The 21,153-nt window shown below is 31.3% G+C and overlaps 1 protein-coding gene across 3 annotated transcripts; it reads left to right on the plus strand.

Annotated features, from left to right (window-relative positions):
• The first annotated feature begins 5,871 nt into the window (after positions 1-5,871).
• LOC139521101 (placenta-specific gene 8 protein-like) lies at positions 5,872-17,573 on the plus strand. 3 transcript variants are annotated; one of them, XM_071314377.1, is made up of 4 exons: positions 5,872-5,974; positions 15,562-15,682; positions 16,176-16,315; positions 17,348-17,573. In XM_071314377.1, the coding sequence occupies exons 2-4, from the start codon at positions 15,562-15,564 to the stop codon at positions 17,441-17,443; spliced, it is 357 nt and encodes a 118-aa protein (XP_071170478.1). In that variant the 5' UTR covers positions 5,872-5,974; the 3' UTR covers positions 17,444-17,573. The 3 variants fall into 3 exon arrangements, with proteins under 3 accessions (XP_071170478.1, XP_071170477.1, XP_071170479.1); XM_071314376.1 differs by lacking the exon at positions 5,872-5,974 and adding an exon at positions 12,887-13,024; XM_071314378.1 differs by lacking the exon at positions 5,872-5,974 and adding an exon at positions 13,095-13,202.
• The last annotated feature ends 3,580 nt before the right edge of the window (positions 17,574-21,153 follow it).

Genomic DNA, 21,153 nt, shown 5'->3' on the forward strand with positions numbered 1-21,153 from the left:
GTCAATTTAAAATTTCTTATAACTACACCAAATCAATTGCACCAAGGAATACACTCAAAATAAAATATCACTGTCTAATAAATGGTAAACTAGGCAACGTAAAAAATAACGACGTCAATGGCCTAAATATCGAATGTTCTAGCCCAACAATTGACAAACGATGTTAGATTAAGCATTTAGAAGCACATATAAACTGAGATATACTATGAAAGCAAGAATGTAAAACCCTTTCAAGAAGCCTGTTGTTGAGGCTGCTGTATCCTTTCGAAACGACAAGCTATATTGTTGTTCCTAAAAAAAGACGGTCTTTACATGCAAATATCATTATTTTAATGTGTAAAGTTCACTACAAATATGATTTTGGAATCCAACTTATACACCTTCATCCTTCACAACAGAGAGTTGAGAAATATCACAAATCTATCATGCTTTCCATTAATATTAACATAAAAACAGACGAGGCGAATCTCTTCTATTCACATGCGATTTGACTATTTATCTGTCTGCGGTAAGACACGAAGTTTAATTATTATCGTGAGCGTTTTCAATCAGATATCTTTATATTGGAAAAAAGTGAATAAACTCATCATAGATACCAGGACTTAATTTAGTATATACGCCAGACGCGCGTTTCGTCTACAAAAGACTCATCAAAGACGCTCGAATCCAATTTTTTTTAAAAAGGCCAAATAAAGTACGAAGTTGAAGAGCATTGAGAACCAAAAATCCTAAAATTTTTGCCAAATACAGCTAAGGTAATCTATGCCTGAGGTAGAAAAGCCTGAGTATTTCAAAAAATTCAAATATTTGTAAACAGTAAAGATATCATAATGCTTCAAAATTTATGAATCGCAATCACATCGATCTAAAAAAACAAAATCAACACTTTTATTTTTTTCCACATTAAACACTTATGTTCCTGTCACATAATGTTGTCATTTTAGCGGTATTTGTAACATTGTTATATAAGCGGGAGGGTTGGCTAGCCTTAATACTGAATTCAACCCATCATTTTTATCTTAAAATGTCCTGTACCAAGTTAGGAATATGGCAGGGTTTTTTTTTTATCAAATAGTCTGTTTCTATGTATGTTTGCGTTTGCTTTTATTGCAGTTCTGTGTTTCTGTTGTTCCGTTCTTTGTTCTGATAGTTGACGTGTTTCCCTCTTTTTAAGTAAGTAACCCGTTTGTTTTCGCATAAAAGAAGGGCGAAAGATACCAGAGAGAACATTCGGTTCTACCTTATATGGTGTTTAAAAACAATATAGAGGGGTGCACTTCAAAAATCACAAAAACTATCTCAACGGCTATGAGGTTAAACGACGGAAAACAAGTTATCTCATCATTTTACAAGGATTATATTTTTATGCCAGACGCATGGCCACAAATGACTCATCCGTAGCGCTAGAATTTAAAAATTTAAATTATATGTTATATAAAGTACGCAAATGAAAAACATTGAAGACCAAACATTCAAAAACATTTTGTCAAATACAGCCAAGGAATATATTCCTAGGTAGAAAGTTCTTAGTATTTTTGAAACGTCAAAGTTTTGTCACAGATAAAGCAACAAAAACATCATGGTGGCAACCACAGATTGGTTAAGCAATTACTAGTATGTATGTCTTTGTGTCAGTTCACAACTCTGTACATCTACCGATTACGTCCTTCACTTATTCCTGACATGATCCTCCGTTTCGAATTCATGGGACTCGCTTATATCTATCATTGCGTTCAAAGTACTTCAGGAAGCACAAAATTCGTCGACTTCATCCAAAAACTAGTAAGATCTACCACAGTGTCATAAAAATATTATTGATTGAATGTGCATAAAAAAGGAGTAATCGTATTTCTATTAGCTGTATCACTCAGTCGTTCATTAATTGTCATAAGGCGGCTTTTAGAAGTCAGCAAAATAAATTAGCTACGATACAATGAATGCGAAGAAGTTACCAGCAACTTCACATGACAGTAGAACTTCTCAATCGTACATAAGTTAGGACAACCAAGCGTAAAAAAAACACTAGAAGTCACAAGGAGAACATAAATAGAACGATGCACATTTATACAGAGTATCAGGTTCCAGTAAAAGTTTAACTGCTCACAGGCTTGTACCATCAGTATCATCAGCCCAGTAGTATCATTGATATGGTCATATATTTATGAATTAACTGTTAACAAAGATTTGAACTTTAGAAATACTAAGGCTTTTCTACCTCAAGAACAGATAACCTTAGCTGTATTTGGCTGAACTTTTAGGAATTTTGGTCCTCAATGCTCTTCAACTTCGTACTGTATTTGGCCGTTTTATTTTTGTTGAATCGAGTGTCACTGATGTGTTTTTTGTCTGGCGTAAATACAAAATTTAATCCTGCTATCTATGATGAGTTTATTTTATATCATACACAGCAAAAATGATTATAATGAGCAGAGACCAAGCCAAATTCCTGGCATGAGCAAAGGATGATAAAAATATAGAACATTTATTTTTAAACTGTGAAAGACTGAGAGAAGTGAGGAATACCATTTTTGCTCAACACGATGGAATTTCAATATGATTAACTGTAAAAAAAATATACCACCTTTTGAACATAACACCGTTAGTGAAAACAACGAAACTCTACAGTATGTGTATAACAACTCATCGACGAATGTAATATTATCTTCATATATACTGCTACAAAATGGTTTTGAACAGCAGTGAATCTTGCGAATTGATCATCAGATAATTGAACGCGTTATTTTAACATGATTAAATAACATTTATTAGGTATTGCGATGTTGGGATGAAAGAGGCCTGTGACCAAGAAAAATAGGAATTTTTAATCATTTCCTGAATATATTCTCAATCTTTCATTTATTAAAATAGTTCCCTTCACATACCAAACAAGGTCAGATTGTGACTTGCATTTATTATTATTTTACGATCATATTGGTAAGTAAACCCAAAAAGCTATCAATATATTTTGTGAATTTGCAATAATAATTATAAAGTTTAGAATAGTAGACCTGGCCTTTTATTTATAAAACAACAAGAAAATACGACCTCCAAAGTTAATACAAAAAGGTGTAAGTTCATAAGACCTGACGGAACGATAAAATAACAACTGTCACATTTCTGACTAGATACATGCATTTTTGATGAAAAGAAACCTTCTCAATACCCGGAGTATAACACACTAAAGCCAGTTTTTGATAGGATAGTTGTGGTTCTACTACAATTATGAACAATAGGAGATAACTCAAATTTTAAATATTACTTTGCTATCATTTATTAGTCATTAGTGTAAGAACAGATATCATGTATTTATGTAAACTTTCTTGACAAGTATGGTAATACCTTGTTTACATCATTTTGTACCTTGGATATCTATTTAAGGACATAGTTTAATACTTGAAACTCTTGAGATCTTTATGGATTGGTTGAATTGAATGTTGTACTTAACGATTCGAAATCGTTTTCCTAAATTTTAAAAGTAATTATATAATCTGGAAAAATGAAAACTTTCAAGTCAGCCAAATAGGAATTTAGTTTTCATAAATACAATTTATTCTCATTTTTGTAATTATAAATTGGAAATGCTCTCTGTTTAAATAATTTTATCACATAATCTTGTCGAACCAAAATTCAAAAATCAAAAACCAATATGTCTTTTCCCCTAATTGTTGCATAAGTCATGGCGTAATCTTTATCTGTGTTTTTGAAAATAATTTTGCATTAAACATTAAATTTTACAATGAACAAAAAAATCCCTTTAATTTGACATGTATAGCAATGAACAAAACAAAATACCTTTAGTTTGACATGTAAAGCAATGAACAACAACTCATCATAAGTGCGTTTTGTCTACAAAAGATAATTGAAGCTCGAAACAAAAACGTTGAAAAGGCAAAGTAAAGTATGATATGAAGCCCAAAATTCTAGTATTTGCCAGAAACAGCTAATATTAGTTATCTTGGTGTAATCAGGGGTGTACAGAATTTTACACCGTTGTTGAAAATTCATACACCCTGAGGCGCAGCCGAATGGATGTATGAATTTTCAACAACGGTGTAAAATTCCGTACACCCCTGATTACACCAAGATAACGAACTTATTTCTTATGAACAATTCCTTTACTCATTTTAAACCAGGATGTAAAATTAAATGGTAATGAAAAATTTCCAGCGTAAATTAATGTAATTTTAATGTCCATGTTGCTGCTCATTGTCAAATACTTTTTTACTTTATATTTTGAAAAATTCAGAAAATTTTTGTGTTCTTTTGACTTGACAAAAAAACAAAAAAACTAAATTTTTAAATTTATTTATTTTTTTTTTTTTTTTTAGCATTTTCTTTTTATTATTTTTTTTAATTTATTTTGGGAAAATTTTATTTTTTAAATTTTTTTTTGGCAAAATTTCCTTTTTTTTTTCTTCAAATTTTGGCAAAATTTTCTTTATCCCCGGGTGAACAAGGGTGGGGTGTTATTTACACCGGGGTAGTCAACCAATCAGATTGCAGTATTTTTGCTGCAAAAGAAATAAGGGTATTTATCCCTGGTGTAGGAAATCTTTGGTAAATCATCAGTGACGCTCCGTTCAAAATAGTTAGAAAGCCAAAAAAGTATAAAGTTGAAGAGCATTGAGGACCCAAAATTCAACAAAGTGGTTCCAAATACGGCAAGGGTAACATAAGCATGGGATAAGAAAATCCTTAGTATCTGCAGTAATTCATACTTTTGCAAACAGTAAATTTATAAAAATGACCATATAATTGATATTCATGTTACCACTGGCTTTGTGATACCCTTGGGGACGACACTTCCACCAGCAGTGGCATCGACTCAGTGGTGTAAATAGTTATCAAAGGTACCAGGCTTGTAATTAAATACGCCAGCGCGCGTAAACATACATGAATTGCAAATGACTGGTCAAACTCTAACCGGTAACGAGTAATAACCTTTTAAGTTTGTTTGCTTTGTAAATAATATTATTAAGCCACTGTTGTCTAATATAGATGTCAGTGTTTATAACTCTGAATGAATGAGTGTTAACAAAAATACTTTGTTTAATGCCAATATTATTTGGTAGTAGGGTATAATATCAAGTATGAAAAAAAAACAGTAATGCATTGTACAAATAAAAGTATATAAAAAAATACCGAACTACAATGCAATTCAAAAAGGGGAAGTCATTAAAACTGACAAAACCGAACGCCTTCTTTCAACGATACAAATGAACAACAGCTATCATATTCCTGACTTGGTATAGGGATTTTCAGAATGCAACGATAGGTTGCACATGGGTTTATAGCTAGCTAAACCTCTTACTTGTATGAAAGCTTGCATTTATTACATTCCATTCTAATAAGGAAATACCTTGCAGTCAAAAAAGTGCTAAACAAGTCCGTTCTATGACTGTAGACTTATGAAATTCCTATCAGATTGAATGGGTGATCAAGTTCATCATCAATATAACAGAAAGTAGTTAATCAAAAGAAGGTAGCTAGTTTGAAACGTGGTGTTGATTTGATATTAAAAACTGTTTCAAGACAAATTGTTGTTTAAAATAAGTTTTATGGTTGACAAAATTTCATATTTAACTCCTGTCCTGATGATGCTTATGAGAAAGTATAAATATTAACACTCACCGAATAGAAGTTGGAAGGTTGTCAAAAGTGCAATGCATAACGAAACCTTAATGTTGATTCAATATGAGAAACTGTTGCTAAAACGAATTGTTTATTGACACTAAACGTTTTTCTGTTAATAAATTAAACTACGCTTGATAAAGTTTCTAAAAGCAATTTACATAAAAGTAAAAAAATGAATGCAAATGCTCCAATCAAAATTATCGATAACTTAATGAATATTCATACAGCATTGTCAAATATAAAAAGAAACGTTGTTTTGGTCGAATTTATATCATAATCATAATATTTGGAGAGGTGGAAGAAGTTACTGGGTATCATTACTAATACCATATTAGCAGACGTAAGTAATTGTAATCATTTACAGGTATGATTAAAGGCAACGGAACATAGTTTTCAGAAGAGTGGTGTTATGGTGTATGACAATAAGGATGGGGGTGGGGGGATTCCATAATTTTTTTTATGTCTGTACAAAAAGGATTTTGCTGTTGTCCAATTTTACGAACTAAAAGTAAGTGGATTTAGTTTTTTTTGAATCCGAGTTTAATAGCAGCTGTTATGTGTACTAGATTTTGAAATTGTTTGAAAAGTTCGGGGTATTGACAAAAAAAAATAGTTCTATCAATAACACATTGTCTTATTGTTTCATCACCTCTGCTTTTGTTTTAGCTTAAGTTGTTTTAGTCAATATACAAACTGTTGAACATATAACATAGATATGCTGAATGCTAATGCCCACCAAAAAAATAGTGATAATGAGTTATGGTTTAACAAATAATTAAAAAATCCGTTTAGAAAATAATTGAAATAATGTGTGGTGGATGAGGTCAATAACATTAAGCAAAAGTCATTAACATTTATACTTAACCCAATTGAAAGCATTTGTTCTCCTGCATTATAAAGATTTTGTTTTTCTTTTTTTCTGTACATTTATTATGTTGTCTTCTTCATCGAAACCACATACTGTCTACTTCAATGGACGTTACAATTATAAATATTAAAAAAAAAGATAAAAAACTAATGTCAAGCATTCGGACATTTGGTTCGACTACACATCTTACATTAGCTGTTCATCCCTGAAGAACATAAAACTTGGAAATATTCCCTAAGTGCAAATAGTTTTTTTTTTGTGGATATCAACTTCTGTCAGGTTTTTATCTATCCAGGATTTGAGGAAGGTTTGAGAAATTTGGACACTGACTCTAATAATAATATATTACTATGTAAAATACATTTTTCTTAATATAATGCATCTGTTTCGATCGAGAGTCGCTAATTAATCTCATGAAGATGAAAATAAACTCATCATAGATACCAGGACTAAATTTTGTATATACGCCAGATGCGCGTTTCGTCTACAAAAGACTCACCAGTGACGCTCGAATCCAAAAAAGTTAAAAAGGCCAAATAAAGTACGAAGTTGAAGAGCATTGAGGATCAAAATTCCTAACAATTCATGTCAATTCATGTCAGCACCAAAGTGCTGACTACTGGGCTTGTGATACCCTCGGGGAAATAAATCTCCACCAGCATACACATCATGCTTGAAATAAATTATGAATTTATTAAAATATACAATTATCCTGTTGTCTTTTATGAGTGTTTTTCAAAGCTATGGTCGGTAGGAAACATTATAAATGTTACGTGTCTTAGAAAATTGTTTCTTATGATCATGGTTGCGTACCGAAGAAACAATAATAAAAAATCAAAACTCAAAATAAATTATTTCTTGATATTGCCAAACTGAAGTTAGTCCTGCTTTAGACTGAAAATACGTAAATAATTGTGGAAAAAGTAAAATAGCAAAAAAACTGAACTTCAAATAAATTGAAAACAGAAAGTCCTTTATCAAATGGCAAAATCCAAAGCTCAAACTTTTTTGATTGAGAAGTGTCTCATTTACACGCATACCACTTCTTATATCTAGAATGAAATTCAAAACAGTGTGGCTGTGGCCATTGATTGACACATTAAATTCATCCATTGACTGGGACCATTTACGTGAACGTTTGTCTGTAACGACCACTGATCACGACGTACCAACTATAGACATTTAAACTGTGGGGTCACCAAAGGTTTCTTAACGCCTTTAATTATAAAATAATTCGAAAAATTAATCAGGAATAACCTTTAAGTTTTGATTTATATAATTGATATAAATCAAAACATCGTGTTATTTCTGATTAATTTTTCGAATTACTTTATTAAGGTGTTGAGAACCTTTAGTGACCCCATAGCTTAAGTTTCTTTAAAAAGTACATAGTGAGCAGTGGTCGTTACATACAAACGTTCACCTAAATTGTCCCAGTCAATGGATGAATTTAATGTGTCAATCAATGGCCACAGCCACACTGTTTTGAATTTCATTCTATATAGAAAAAGTTCATAAGCAAAATAAAAGACTAGAATACAATAAATGATCATAACACAATAGCGGCATGTATAATTACTGAGCGACACCAAGAGTATATTACGAAAAATGGACTCAACAGTAAAGGTTAAAAAATACAAAGACAACTAAAAGCACCAAAACACGTAATGATGATGATAAACAACGACAGTACCTATCATCTATACTTCAAGACCATCGTGTATTATTTAAGTTGATACGGAATATTTTTCGACAAGGTCTTGGTATCATCCGATTAACGTTTTTAGAAAACATTTTCTGAACATGTGGCAGGTTAACAACTGAAGAGGGTCCTGATATTGGCCATGTGGCGGGGTAAGATTAAAGTTTTTGAGGAATGCTGACTCCGTCTTATTATAGCAATAATCTGTGTCACTTTACAGGAAAAACTTATTCGATGTTAAAATTATAGTTTGATAAAACAGTTAAAGGAGGACAACTTACGAGATACATAGTATGAAATTCAAAACAGTGTAGCTGTGGCCATTGATTGACACATTAAAATCATTCATTGACTGGGACAATTTAGGTGAACGTTTGTATGTAACGACCAATGCTCACTATGTACTTTTTAAAGAAACTTAAACTATGGGGTCACCAAAGGTTCTCAAAACCTAAATAAAGTAATTCGAAAAATTAATCAGAAATAACACGATATTTTGATTTATATCAATTATATAAATCAAAACACAAAGTTTATTCCTGATTAATTTTTCGAATTATTTTATAATTAAAGGCGTTAAGAAACCTTTGGTGACCCCACAGTTTAAATGTCTATCGTAGGTACGTCATGAACAGTGGTTGTTACAGACAAACGTTCACGTAAATTGTCCCAGTCAATGGATGATTTTGATGGGTCAATCAATGGCCACAGCTACACTGTTTTGAATTTCATACTAAAAAAAAATCTAGACTATTATTTTGTATGTTCGATCATTAATGGAAGAAATGTTTCCTACAATAACAGACATGGATATATACATAATAAATTTTACCTAGAAAAAAATCAAAATACTTTCTTAATTGTGTCATACTAAGGCATACTAATGTTTACTTGGTTGCTACGTGTTATATTATTTGATAAACTTATTTAATTTGTTGCATTTATCTATCTCCGGTATATGTTCTTTTGTGTAATATCTTATGTATCATTAACCAAGCTAATATTGCAAAACATGTCCTGTTTGAACAAATTAAGATATTGGAAACTACACGTTTAATAATTTCATACGTTCGAAGCTTTTCCTGAGGGAGTTGAAACCTTAGTTTCTTTATAATTTCAAAATTTATAAACGGACAATTTTAGAAAAGTTTATTAACTCATGTCAGTACCGAAGTACTGACTACTGAGCTGATGAAACCCTCGGGGACTAATAATCCACCTGCAGAGGTATCGACCCAGTGATGTAAAAAATTGGAAACAACACGTTTAATAATTTCATGCGTTCGAAGCGCTTTTCTGGATTTACCTTCATCAGGAACGCTTAAAGACAAATATTTGAAATTTAAAGCACCAAAGCCAGGTTTTGATAGGATAATTTCTGAGTCTTAGTACGATATTTATGACTGACCAAGAATCTCGTCATTTGCATCTCCATAACTCAATTTCGTTACAGGTCATTTGACAATGCGTTTGCAGTTCAGAAACAAATAGTATTTCATGAAATTGTTATACACCGTACAGTCTAGGCAACTTTAACTGCACATAATTCAAAGTGGGTTCATATTTATGACCCAAACAATACATCATACTATAATAATCTGTGTAAAACACCTCATCAAGGATACCAGGGTTATAATTTGTAACACCAGATGGACTTTCAATAAAAACCAGTTCGAAGGCCTGGTATATGTAAAATGTTTTTTTTTCAAAGGACAATGTGAGCTGAAATTTAAGTTATGCCTTCGTTTTTGCAATCGAAGGCAATACTGTGAATATTGTAGGTTGGTTCTACTACAATTATGAACAATAGGAGATAACTCAAATTTTAAATATTACTTTGCTATCATTTTATAGTCATTAGTGTAAGAACAGATATCATGTATTTATGTAAACTTTCTTGACAAGTATGGTAATACCTTGTTTACATCATTTTGTACCTTGGATATCTAGTTTTAAAAGGACATAGTTTAATACTTGAAACTCTTGAGATCTTTATGGATTGGTTGAATTGAATGTTGTACTCAACGAAATCCTTTTCCTAAATTTTAAAAGTAATTATATAATCTGGAAAAATGATAACTTTCAAGTCAGCCAAATAGGGATTTCGTTTTCATAAATACAATTTATTCTCATTTTTGTAATTATAAATTGGAAATGCTCTCTGTTCAAATGATTCTATCCCATAATCTAGTCAAACCAAAATTCCTGAAAAATCAAAAACCAATATGTCTTTTCCCTTAATTGTTAAGTCATGGTGTGCTTTCAAAAATAATTTTGAATTAAACATTAAATTTTACAATAACTAAAACAAATCCCTGTAGTTTGACAGGTATAGCAATGAACAAATAAACTCAGCAAAAGTACAAGAATTTTATTCGTGCGTTTCAATTACAAAAGACTCGGCATTGAAGCTCGAATAGAACAACGTTAAAAAGGCAAAGTAAAGTATGTAATAAATCTCAAAATTCTGAAAGGTTTTTGCCAGGAAGAGCAAAGGTAATTTATTCCTGGTGTAGGAAATCTTAGTAAATCCTCAGTGACGCTCAGATTAAAATAGTTAGAAAGCCAAACAACTATAAAGTTGAAGAGCATTGAGAACCCAAAATTCCAAAAAGTTGTTCCAAATACGGCGAAGGTAACTAATGCCTGGAATAATTCATACTTTTGCAGACAGTATATTTATAAAGATGACCATATAATTGATATTCGTGTTATCACCGACGTGCTGATTACTGGGCTTGTGAAATTGTCAAATGTCTTATCGTTTGTAGTTGTATATTTTTTTCTGTTCTATTCGTGTGTTAGGGTAAAGATAATTAACCACCCAGTTCATTTATAAGATTTTAGTTTGGGTCAACTAAATTTACACGATGTATAGGTTTACAGTTTAGCTATATAACACAATTAATTATCCAATTACCACAATTTTGTATTAATATGTATTGTAAGTTTCTTTGTTATTGATACACGTAATATAAGTATTATAAACCTAACCTTGAGCTCTATCCATTTTTTTAGAAATTTTTTAGAAATTTAAATGTGACGTCACTTTTGTGGGTTGATTTCTTTTTTCTAATACGTTGTTCAGCTGTGTTTTTTTTTATTTGTGCTGATTTTTAGGTTGTTTTATGTATTTGTTTTTATTCTGTAGTTAGTAACCACTTCGGTGTTAACATGTATATCTATAATATAGTCATTTTTATAAATTTACTGTTTGCAAAAGTTATTTCTAAATTCTTAAGATGTTCTTATCTCAGGCAGATAACCTTAGAAATATTTGTCACAACTTTTGTGGATTTTTAGTCCCCAATGCTCTTCTTTTTTGTACTTGTTTTTGGTTTCGAACTTTTTTTAATCTGAGCGTCACTGTTTAATCTTTTGTAGACGAAACACGTCTGTGTATTAAATTAAATTAAATGAAATTAAAGCCTGGTACCTTTTGATAGCTAATATTTGTGTGTTTCTGTGTCCTGTATGTTCTTCCAATTATTTGTATTGTAGTCCTGTCATGTAATGTTGTAATGTCATTTTAATGTTAAATTGAACTTTGCCATAAAAGTAGGAGGACACAACACCAGGTTCAACCCACCATTTTTCTTAAAATGTCCTGTACCAAGTTAGAAACATGGCCATTGTTGTATTATAGTTCGTTTCTGTGTGTGATTCTTTGTAGTGTTTCTGTTGTGTCGTTGTTCTCCTCTTATATCTGATGTGTTTCCTGTAACACGGATTTGGTTAATCGATTTACGAATTTCGAACAGCGGTATTCTACTGTTGTCTTTATATAGCTCTGAATAAATTAGTGTGAACACAATGAAGTGTATATTAAAAGTACTTTGTTTAATGCCAATATCAATTTGTAGTAGGATATAATATCAAGTATGAAAAAACAGTATTGCATTGTACAAATGAAAGTGTATAAAAAATACCGAACTACAATGCAATCCAAAAAGGGGAAGTAATTAAAACTGACAAAACTGAACGCCTTCTTTAACGATACAAATGAACAACAGCTGTCATATTCCTGACTTGGTATAGGGATTTTCAGAATGCAATGATAGGTTGAACCTGGGTTTATAGCTTATTAAACCTCTTACTTGTATGAGAGGTGTTTTTGATTCCGTTATGTTGGCTAAATTGGGTGCGTAACACAAAAAGATATAAGCAAGTTTGAAACGTGTAGGTGTTGATTTGATATCAGAAACTGTTGTTAAGACAAATTGTTGTTAAAAATAGACTTTATGGTAGACAAAATTTCATATTTAGCTCCTGTCCTGATTATGCTTATGAGAAAGTATAAATGTTGATACTCCACGAATAGTATTGATATAAAATTCAATTTCCTTGTACTGCAAGTAATAAAGCTTTATGACATATGCACTTGCTGTGCAATTAATTGTGCCATATCAAAACAACGTCTTTTAAGTTTGTTCAGATTGAATGGGTGATCAAGTTCATTATCAATATAACAGGAAGTAGTTAATCAAAAGAGGAAAATTGGAAGGTTGTCAAAGGTGTAGTGCATAACGAAACCTTAATGTTGATTCAATGTTAGAAACTGTTGCTAAGGCGAATTATTATTGACACTAAACTTTTTTTTTAATAAACTAAAACTACGCTTGATAGAGTTTCTATATAAGTTTTAAAAAAAAATGAATACAAATGCTCAAATCAAATTTATCGAAAATTAGATGAATATTCATATATACTGGTCAAATATAAATAGGAACGATGTTTTTGTCAAATTTCTTTCTATTATATAATATTTGGAAAGGAGGCAGAAGTTAATTTGTATAACTAGTGATACCCTATTAGAAGAAGTAAGTTATTGTGAACATTTACGGGTATGATAAAAGGCGACGGAATATAGTATTTAGATGGTTTGAGTAGGTGTTCATGGAAAAGAAGGGGAGGGGAGACAAAATATCAGAATGGTTGATATCTGTACAATATACTTGAAAACAGGATTTTGCTATTGTCTAATTTTACGAACTAAAAGTAAGTGGATTGAGGTTATTTTGAATCAAAGATTACCAACAGCAGCTGAATATTTACCAGCTTTGGAAAAGTGTTTTTATTGTTTAGTGGGGAGGGTAGGGGTGTGTGCGACCAAAATATAGTTCTATAAATACCCAAATTGCCTCATTGTTTCGTCGCCTCTGCTTTTGTTTTTGAAGTTTCGTTAGTCAATGGATAAATTGTTGCTGACAAGGTAAATGCTAATGCAAGAAAAAATATTATTAATCGGGTATGGTAAACCAACAAATTCAAAAATGCGTTTAGAAAAAAAATGAAATAGTAGGGATTTCTATAACATTATGGGAAAAATACCAATGATAAATTAAATAAAATCATTATCATTTATACTGAAATCGCTTCTCAGTATTCTTTCGTTAGCATTTTATAGATTTTGTTATGCTTTTTTCTTCTTGATATGTATTCTTCTTAATTCAAGCCGCATACTATCTAAGTAAATGAATTGTACAATTAAAAATATTAAAAAAAAATCAATGTCAAATCTTTTGGTTGCCAGTCAGTGATTTTTTCAAATAAAAATAATGCAAAAATACATTGTACGGCTTTAATTGTAAAATGCAACATTCTGATATTTATTTCAAGAATATTAGGCATTCGGACTTTTGGTTGGCTACAAATCTTAAATAATCTGTTCATTGGGATATCAACTTCTGTAAACAATTTCTATCCAGGATTTGAGGAAGGGTTCAGCAATTTGGACACTGTGACTCTTTCATAACATCATATTACCATTTAAAATTATGCAATCTGCTGCGATCGAGAGTCGCTAATGAATCTCTTGAATATGAAATACACGTCATGCTTACCAATTTAAATAATAAGCCTGTTGTTTATTTATTACGGTTTTTTCAAAGCTTTCGTTGGTAGGATACATGATAAATTTTACATGTCTTATAAAAATATATTCAAAAATAATTCCTTTTCTGGTATTGCTGAACTGTGTTACATCCAGTTTTAGACTAAAAAATACGAATGCCCACATCTTATTTTTTCAGATACATATCATCTACACCGCCAACATGTTTTTTTTTAATAATTTCAATCATAGTTTGTTATGAAGTTTCATCCGATAAACAGTTTAATAAAACATTTTCTGAACACGTGGCGAGTTAACCACTCGGAGAGTTTCCTCATAATATCCATAGAGGGGGGGGGGGGGTTACAGTATTTATGGAACTTTGAATTCCTCTTGGAATAGCGATAATCTCTGTGCCGCTTTACAAGAATAATTTATTCGATGTTAAAATCATAATTTTCAGAGGCAAAGGTAGAAATAATCAATTTCCTGCAATAACAGACATGAATATACATAATAAATTTTACTTAGAAAATATCAAAATACCTTCTTAACTGTGTCATACTAAGTTATATTAATGTTTACTTAGTTGCTACGTATTTTATTATGTAATAAACTTATTTAATTTGTTGCATGTATCTATCTCCGGTATATGTTCTTTTTTTATGATATTTTACGTATCATTAACCTAGCGAATATTGAAAAACACATCCTGTTTGAAAAAATAATGTATTCAAATTAATAAAATTGCGGGATTTATTGAGATTTATAATTTCTGAACCGTCACTAACAAAATTAATTTTCTTTCTATCATTTGCTTGTTGAATTTAAGTCTGCTTTCGTTATTTTAAAATAGACTCAATCAATTGACCTGAATTTCAGTTTTACTACTAAAAGTCGATGGTTCACTCTGGTTTCTCCCACAAATAAAAACTGACAGCCAGGAAATATGCATTGAATAAAAGTCAATCTATAAATCTCTCTATTCTTATCGATGAACAAAAAAAAATCAATTAATGACTGTTTTAATAAAAACGAATTTCCTTCTTTTTTTCGGATTTATTTCATAAAATATCTTACTAAGTGTTTTGATAATTATGTTTTTGCCACTCGCGCTAAAAGGTTGGTTTGAGAGAAGGACCTTTCGTTTAAAACAAACCATCCGCTGCTGAAGGACGTACAGTGATATGTAATTGTTCACATCTTTTTGAACTTTGATCGAAAATTGTCTCATTATTAATTTTAGGTTCTTGTGTATAATTCGGAGTTTAGTATGACGTCCATTATCACTGAACTAGTATACATATTTGTTAAGGGACCAGCTGTAGGACGCCTCCGCGTGCGGAAATTTCCCGCTACATTGAAGACCTATTGGTGGCCTTCGGCTGTTGTCTGCTCTATGGTCGGGTTGTTGTCTCTTTGACACATTCCCCATTTCCATCCTCAATTTTATCTCATTATATTTATGAATATTTCCTAATCGTTCCTTAAGACACAAGCATTGTATTATTATTTATCTAACAGATGGCAGCAATTGTAACAGTTCAACCACAATCTCAGATGGGAAATTTACTTCTCTCAAATGTCCATGGTCATCGAGATTGGTCAACTGGTTTATGCGACTGTTTCTCAGACTGCAAAACATGTAAGCTATCACATATAACCTTCACTTTAAATCCAAGTTTTCTTTTTTTGTCGTAGTTCAAATTCATTTTGTATGAATGACACTTGTACCTTTAACTAGGCCTTCATTAATCCAATCATTTCCATGATTCTTAAGTTATAGTAGAACAAAAAAGTAAAACCAACAAATACAAGAAAGTAATTTGTAATAACTGACAAGACCCTACTCGTACATTATTATGTCATAAATTTGTTGTTAAAAAAGAAAACAATTGTCATTATACTAAAGAAAGAAGGAAGTGTTTTTTTTCTAATAGTATTCCATTAACTTCATTTTAATTTGATATATTGTTAACACATTTTATTTATTTGGAACTGTTGTCATCCCCCCCCCCCCCCCCCCCCCCCCCGATGATTTAATATCATACCATGACAACATCAACTTTATAAAATGACGTATTGAAGTGGGAAAATGACTTCCATGTAAAAATATAAGGGGGGAATTTATGTTACAGGCATAATTGGATACTGTTGTTTGCCATGTCTGACGTGTAGTGTAGCATCCAGAATTGGCGAATGTTGTTGTATGCACTATTTTGTTCCAGGTGGTACTATAAACATGAGAACACGAATCAGAACACTTGGTGGTATCCAGGTAAGGAAAAATTATTAATAAACAAATGAATTTCAATTAAAAGTATTCTTTTTGGTATCATATTCGCAAATGACCGACTTGGCTGCGTCATCAGGGGATGACCTTTCATTTTCTTTAATTCTTAATTCGAATACAATATATCCAATGTTATTTATCCTTTGAGTTAACTTATCTAATTTAAATAATATCATTCAACCCTGTTACAAGATATTTGAATATGATTTTTATCTGTTCTTACATTGATAAAGGTTACTGTGTACGTTTGGCAATGATCAAACTAATGCTTTTCTCAGACTGTTTATAACGTCTATATACTAAATCCATTGGATATGTTCTCATTGATACTTAAGTCTGGGTAAATGATTTATTTATTATTTGTTAATGGCATTTAACTAGCTATCAGTCAGCGTGATGACTCTTACTCTCGGCACTTGTGTGTCTTTCTTTGGTGTCATTCTGATGAGTCAAGAAATTTCCAATTGATTTTTACAGTATGTTCTTATTTTATACACCATTGTTCCATGCAGGGGAGTTTTGAGGGCTTGCAAACATGTTTAACCTTCATAAAACTTCTCTATGTACCTGTAATTAAGTGGTTGCCGTTATTTGTGACGAAAGAAAAGATTAACTATTTGATCACCTTACTTGCTTTACGTCGCATCAGCACAACAAAGCTCTATCGCGGCGATGAAAGAAAAGATACGGATCTAAATGGCGCCAGGATATTTCTTTATGTTTTGCCAACCCCATGTCCAATATATGCCAACAAAGTACCCACACATACCATGGACTGTCGTAAATTACAAAAATCAAAATATTTTGCGAATACGACTTGTATAAACATGAATTCAACCAAGCTATGATCCAAATCAAATGTTATTGAGTGAGCCAAAATTTAGTGTATATGTCATGTATACACATAAACACTTCGAGGTAATATGTCTGTAAAATGTAATTGTTAAGCTTTCAGATTTAATAACAGAATCCATGTATTTTTTCTTTACCTAATTTTTCTCCTTAACTATTTTGTAGGGTTCAGCATGTAATGACTGCCTGGTGGTCAATTTCTGTTGTATCTGTGCTATCTGTCAGATGTCAAGAGAAATAGACAACATGGGAATCCCCTAATTATCTATGATTTTGAAAAGTTTCGTGCACATGATCTGCATTATCTTTATCTGTGATATTTATTATAGCAGGATATCAAAAATTGTGATTGAGACTTAGCTCTTTCTTAATAAAGATTACGAATTCCAAATGTATTGCTAGGTCTGACGAATTATCAGTAGACTTCATTTACAAATATTGCTATCTATTTCATTGGAAACCAAAGCCAACTGCCTTGATTTGATACGGTTTGAGGTCACAATATACGATTTTCGGTAAAATCGTATAGTTGGGTGTTTACTCCCGCATTTGATGTATTGAAGTTTTATGAAAAATGCACCAATCAATATATATACCGCTGCAAAGTTATAACCAATTCTTTTATTACTAGGCAGGTAGGATAATTCATACTCAGTAGATAATGAGTGGTGCATAGTATTTACAGAATGAAGTTCAATAGAGAATTCGACTTTCTTTTGTAAAATAGTGAAGGTATCTACATTTTACCTATGGAAGAATTTCAATTCTTCTGTCAGTGATTGGTTAGCCAATTATATAAAAGATTTCCACCACAGTTATGAGTGCTGTGTTGTTTGGGTAATCATTCAAAAGCATAATCTACCGGTATTCATTTTTAGGAACTTTGGTCCTTAATGCCCACATTCGTACTTTATTTGGCCTTTTAAACTTTTTTTAAACCGAGAATCACTGATGAGTCTTTTGTAGACGAAACGCGCGTATGGCGTAAATAAAAAAATTAGTTATGGTATCTATGATGAGTTTATTATCAAACTTTGAATTTTATAGAGTGAGTACTTTTGGTTGAAATTTGCAACTCATTTAACATATGTATATAGATTTATTGAGTTCTATTCGAACAACAAAAAGAAAGTAAAAGAGATATTATACAATCAGATATTCACAAACTGACAAATGATATGTGCACATGCAAAAATATGCTAGCGCCATTACAACTTATTCAGTTACAAAGACTGGCTATCTGAACTATGCATTGTTAAGTGTATACGTGTCTACTTTTCTACCGGCGAACATATCATTCACAATTTTGGATGAAATTTGTGTTTCTTGGTCTTCTGTTGAATTTATGTAGACTGTTTTTTTGTCTTATTTTCATCTTTTTGTCATTTGTCATTTTTCCATTTTTTTCTTCGACAGTGAATTTCTGAATGTCATTTTAGTGTCTTCTGTCACTTGTTTTTAAAGCAATACTTTAATATGGTTCATTTGAGGTTTTTCTCAATCGATTTATGAGTTTCGAACAGCAGTATACTACTGTTACCTTTATTCATGCTTACTGTACGGATTTTTTATAGAGATTTGCACAAAATCAAAGATTTCCATACTATTAACTATGTATGAAATATACTATGAAATACAGACGTCGATACTACATTGACGTGATACCAATGTCGTAGAAGTAAGAAACTAGATGTCACCATGCAGCCTCCCAATTAACAAAATCCACACCGCATTGTCAGCTCTGAAAGTTCCCTTAGTGACAGCGTAACAATATAAAACTAACGGCTTGATTTATTTATAACACAAATAACGAAAAACAAATCTGATAAATACAAGAAGAAACAAACGTCAAGCACTAAATAACAGTTTGCTGACTTTAGAAAGCCTCGGGGTTTGACATATTTGGTGACGTAAACCATCCCTTTATCTTGGAGAACGATGTTTAAGTACAAACTGTTTATGTCGTACAAACTATAAGCCTAGTATCTTTGATGAGTTTTTATTTTAATATGTAAAGCGCTTGAAATCAGCAATATGCCATTGATAATCGGTTCATGAAAATTTTCAGAATCGGCCATTATAAACAAACATTATTGTAACGATTATTTGGGTTTTTTTCTCGTTTCTTTCGCCCTGATTTATCAAAATTTTTGATCATGCATTGATATATATATCTTTCATTTTCACTATTATGATTTCATTTTGTCTTATTCACACAACTTTTGACTAACATAACGGTAATGCAAGTCTGATTTCTTATCTTTTCTTAATACAATTTAAATCAACCATTGATCCCTATCAACAGAATGTTATAAAAGATTATATAAATAAAAGGCGTAAATAAAATCATCATCATTAAATATGGATATTTACTATGTAAAAAACTTTAAGATGCAAAACACATTCTGACGTACTGACAAAAAAATCGTAAGACACTATTGAAGTGTGTTCACATGCAGAACACATCATCAAAACATTCGTTTTATACTCTCAACTATAGTCAATCACTTTTGAAAATATTTTAACATACAGAGCATGTCATCGTAATATTCGTTTAACATTATCAATAAAATAGTTCATCAAAAATGCAATGTCATCATGAGTTACTCCTTTCTGTTTCAATATTTTCATAGCGTTTAACACAATAGCAGTGAACATTTTCATAAAACAAAAGAAAAACATAAATACATACAGAAGTATAAACCTATGACAGACTGAAGGTCAATATAATAATAATAATAATTTATTTTACATGTACATTCTATCAGTCATAAAACTATCTCCAAATGATTTGTAACCGGACATTACGGTCCCTGACAATATATTTCCAAAACTTGCAAATGCAATCAATGATATTGTGAACATAATAACGCAAAAATACTTTAAAGGATTTTTTGCATATTCAAACATTAAATACAAATAACATTTAACATGGAGAAAGTTATGTACTTTTTATGTGACGTCACCAGGCATGGTCTCCTTTTTTCATGACGTCACAATAGGAAAATTCAGAAGAAACAAAGAAAATTTATTTGCCGAGAACAGATTTTTTCCTAGTGAGGAGAAATATTTTTCTCACACTGATCGAGAAATGTGAAAATAGCGCAAAAATTAGGAAAATAAAAATATTATCCCATAAGATACCCAGATTAAAAATGACAAAAGTTTTTCCATGACTTTCTCTGTATTGATGCATGATTTGTGAAATTATAAAAGACCGTTCAATAAATATTGTTGTGCCAATAAAGCATAGGAATACAACAAACATTGACACCTGATTCCAAAATCCTTGTACATGCAGTTTAAAACCCATTTGTCTAACTCTTTTGACTTTTACATAAGACAGACAAAATGTAAATAGAAAAAAATATTATCTCAAATAAAAGTTTTATAGTTCTTTGTCAGATGAATCAATGGTGATGTAAATGTTGGAAATGATATTGTTGTTCCAACTGAACTGCTGAATTTAAATACAATCGTAACTGAACATGTACATTGTTATTTCATACTTTTTTCAACTCTTATCTGGCGTAGACGCAATATTCCTAACAGTAAAAAAGCATTTTCTGAATTCTTCTTTTACTTGTCAATTGGTGAAGTTCTGTTTAATGGCTGTTCACCTTCATTGATAAAGTTCCACATGTCTGTGTGTGATTTACCTGTAAAACAATGCGAATAAAGGACTTGAACATGATATGACAGCAGCTTGATACCAAACAAAAGAAAAATTATTTAATTCTTAAAAGGATCCACACAACACCTGCAATGTAAGATAACAAAAATGGATCTATTTTTCTTACTTTAGATAGAACTGCAATCAATCCTTTCATAAATGAGGGTGAAATCATAAAACGTACTACTCGGGTGATAATGTGGAAATAACCTGTGCGTCTAAAAGGTTTGCACTTAAATCAAGCAACGATCTATGGAAAACAAAGACATTTTTCAAATTTCTAATTAATACTCTGAAT

The sequence above is a fragment of the Mytilus edulis genome, chromosome 4 (genome assembly GCF_963676685.1).
Source record: "Mytilus edulis chromosome 4, xbMytEdul2.2, whole genome shotgun sequence".
Classification (NCBI taxonomy): domain Eukaryota; kingdom Metazoa; phylum Mollusca; class Bivalvia; order Mytilida; family Mytilidae; genus Mytilus; species Mytilus edulis.

Coding starts and splice junctions, on each gene's coding strand:
- LOC139521101 (XM_071314377.1), top strand. CDS start 15,562: ATGGCAGCAATTGTAACAGTTCAACCACAATCTCAGATGGGAAATTTA. Junction 15,683..16,175: donor TTTCTCAGACTGCAAAACAT/GTAAGCTATCAC, acceptor TTTATGTTACAG/GCATAATTGGATACTGTTGT. Junction 16,316..17,347: donor GAACACTTGGTGGTATCCAG/GTAAGGAAAAAT, acceptor ACTATTTTGTAG/GGTTCAGCATGTAATGACTG.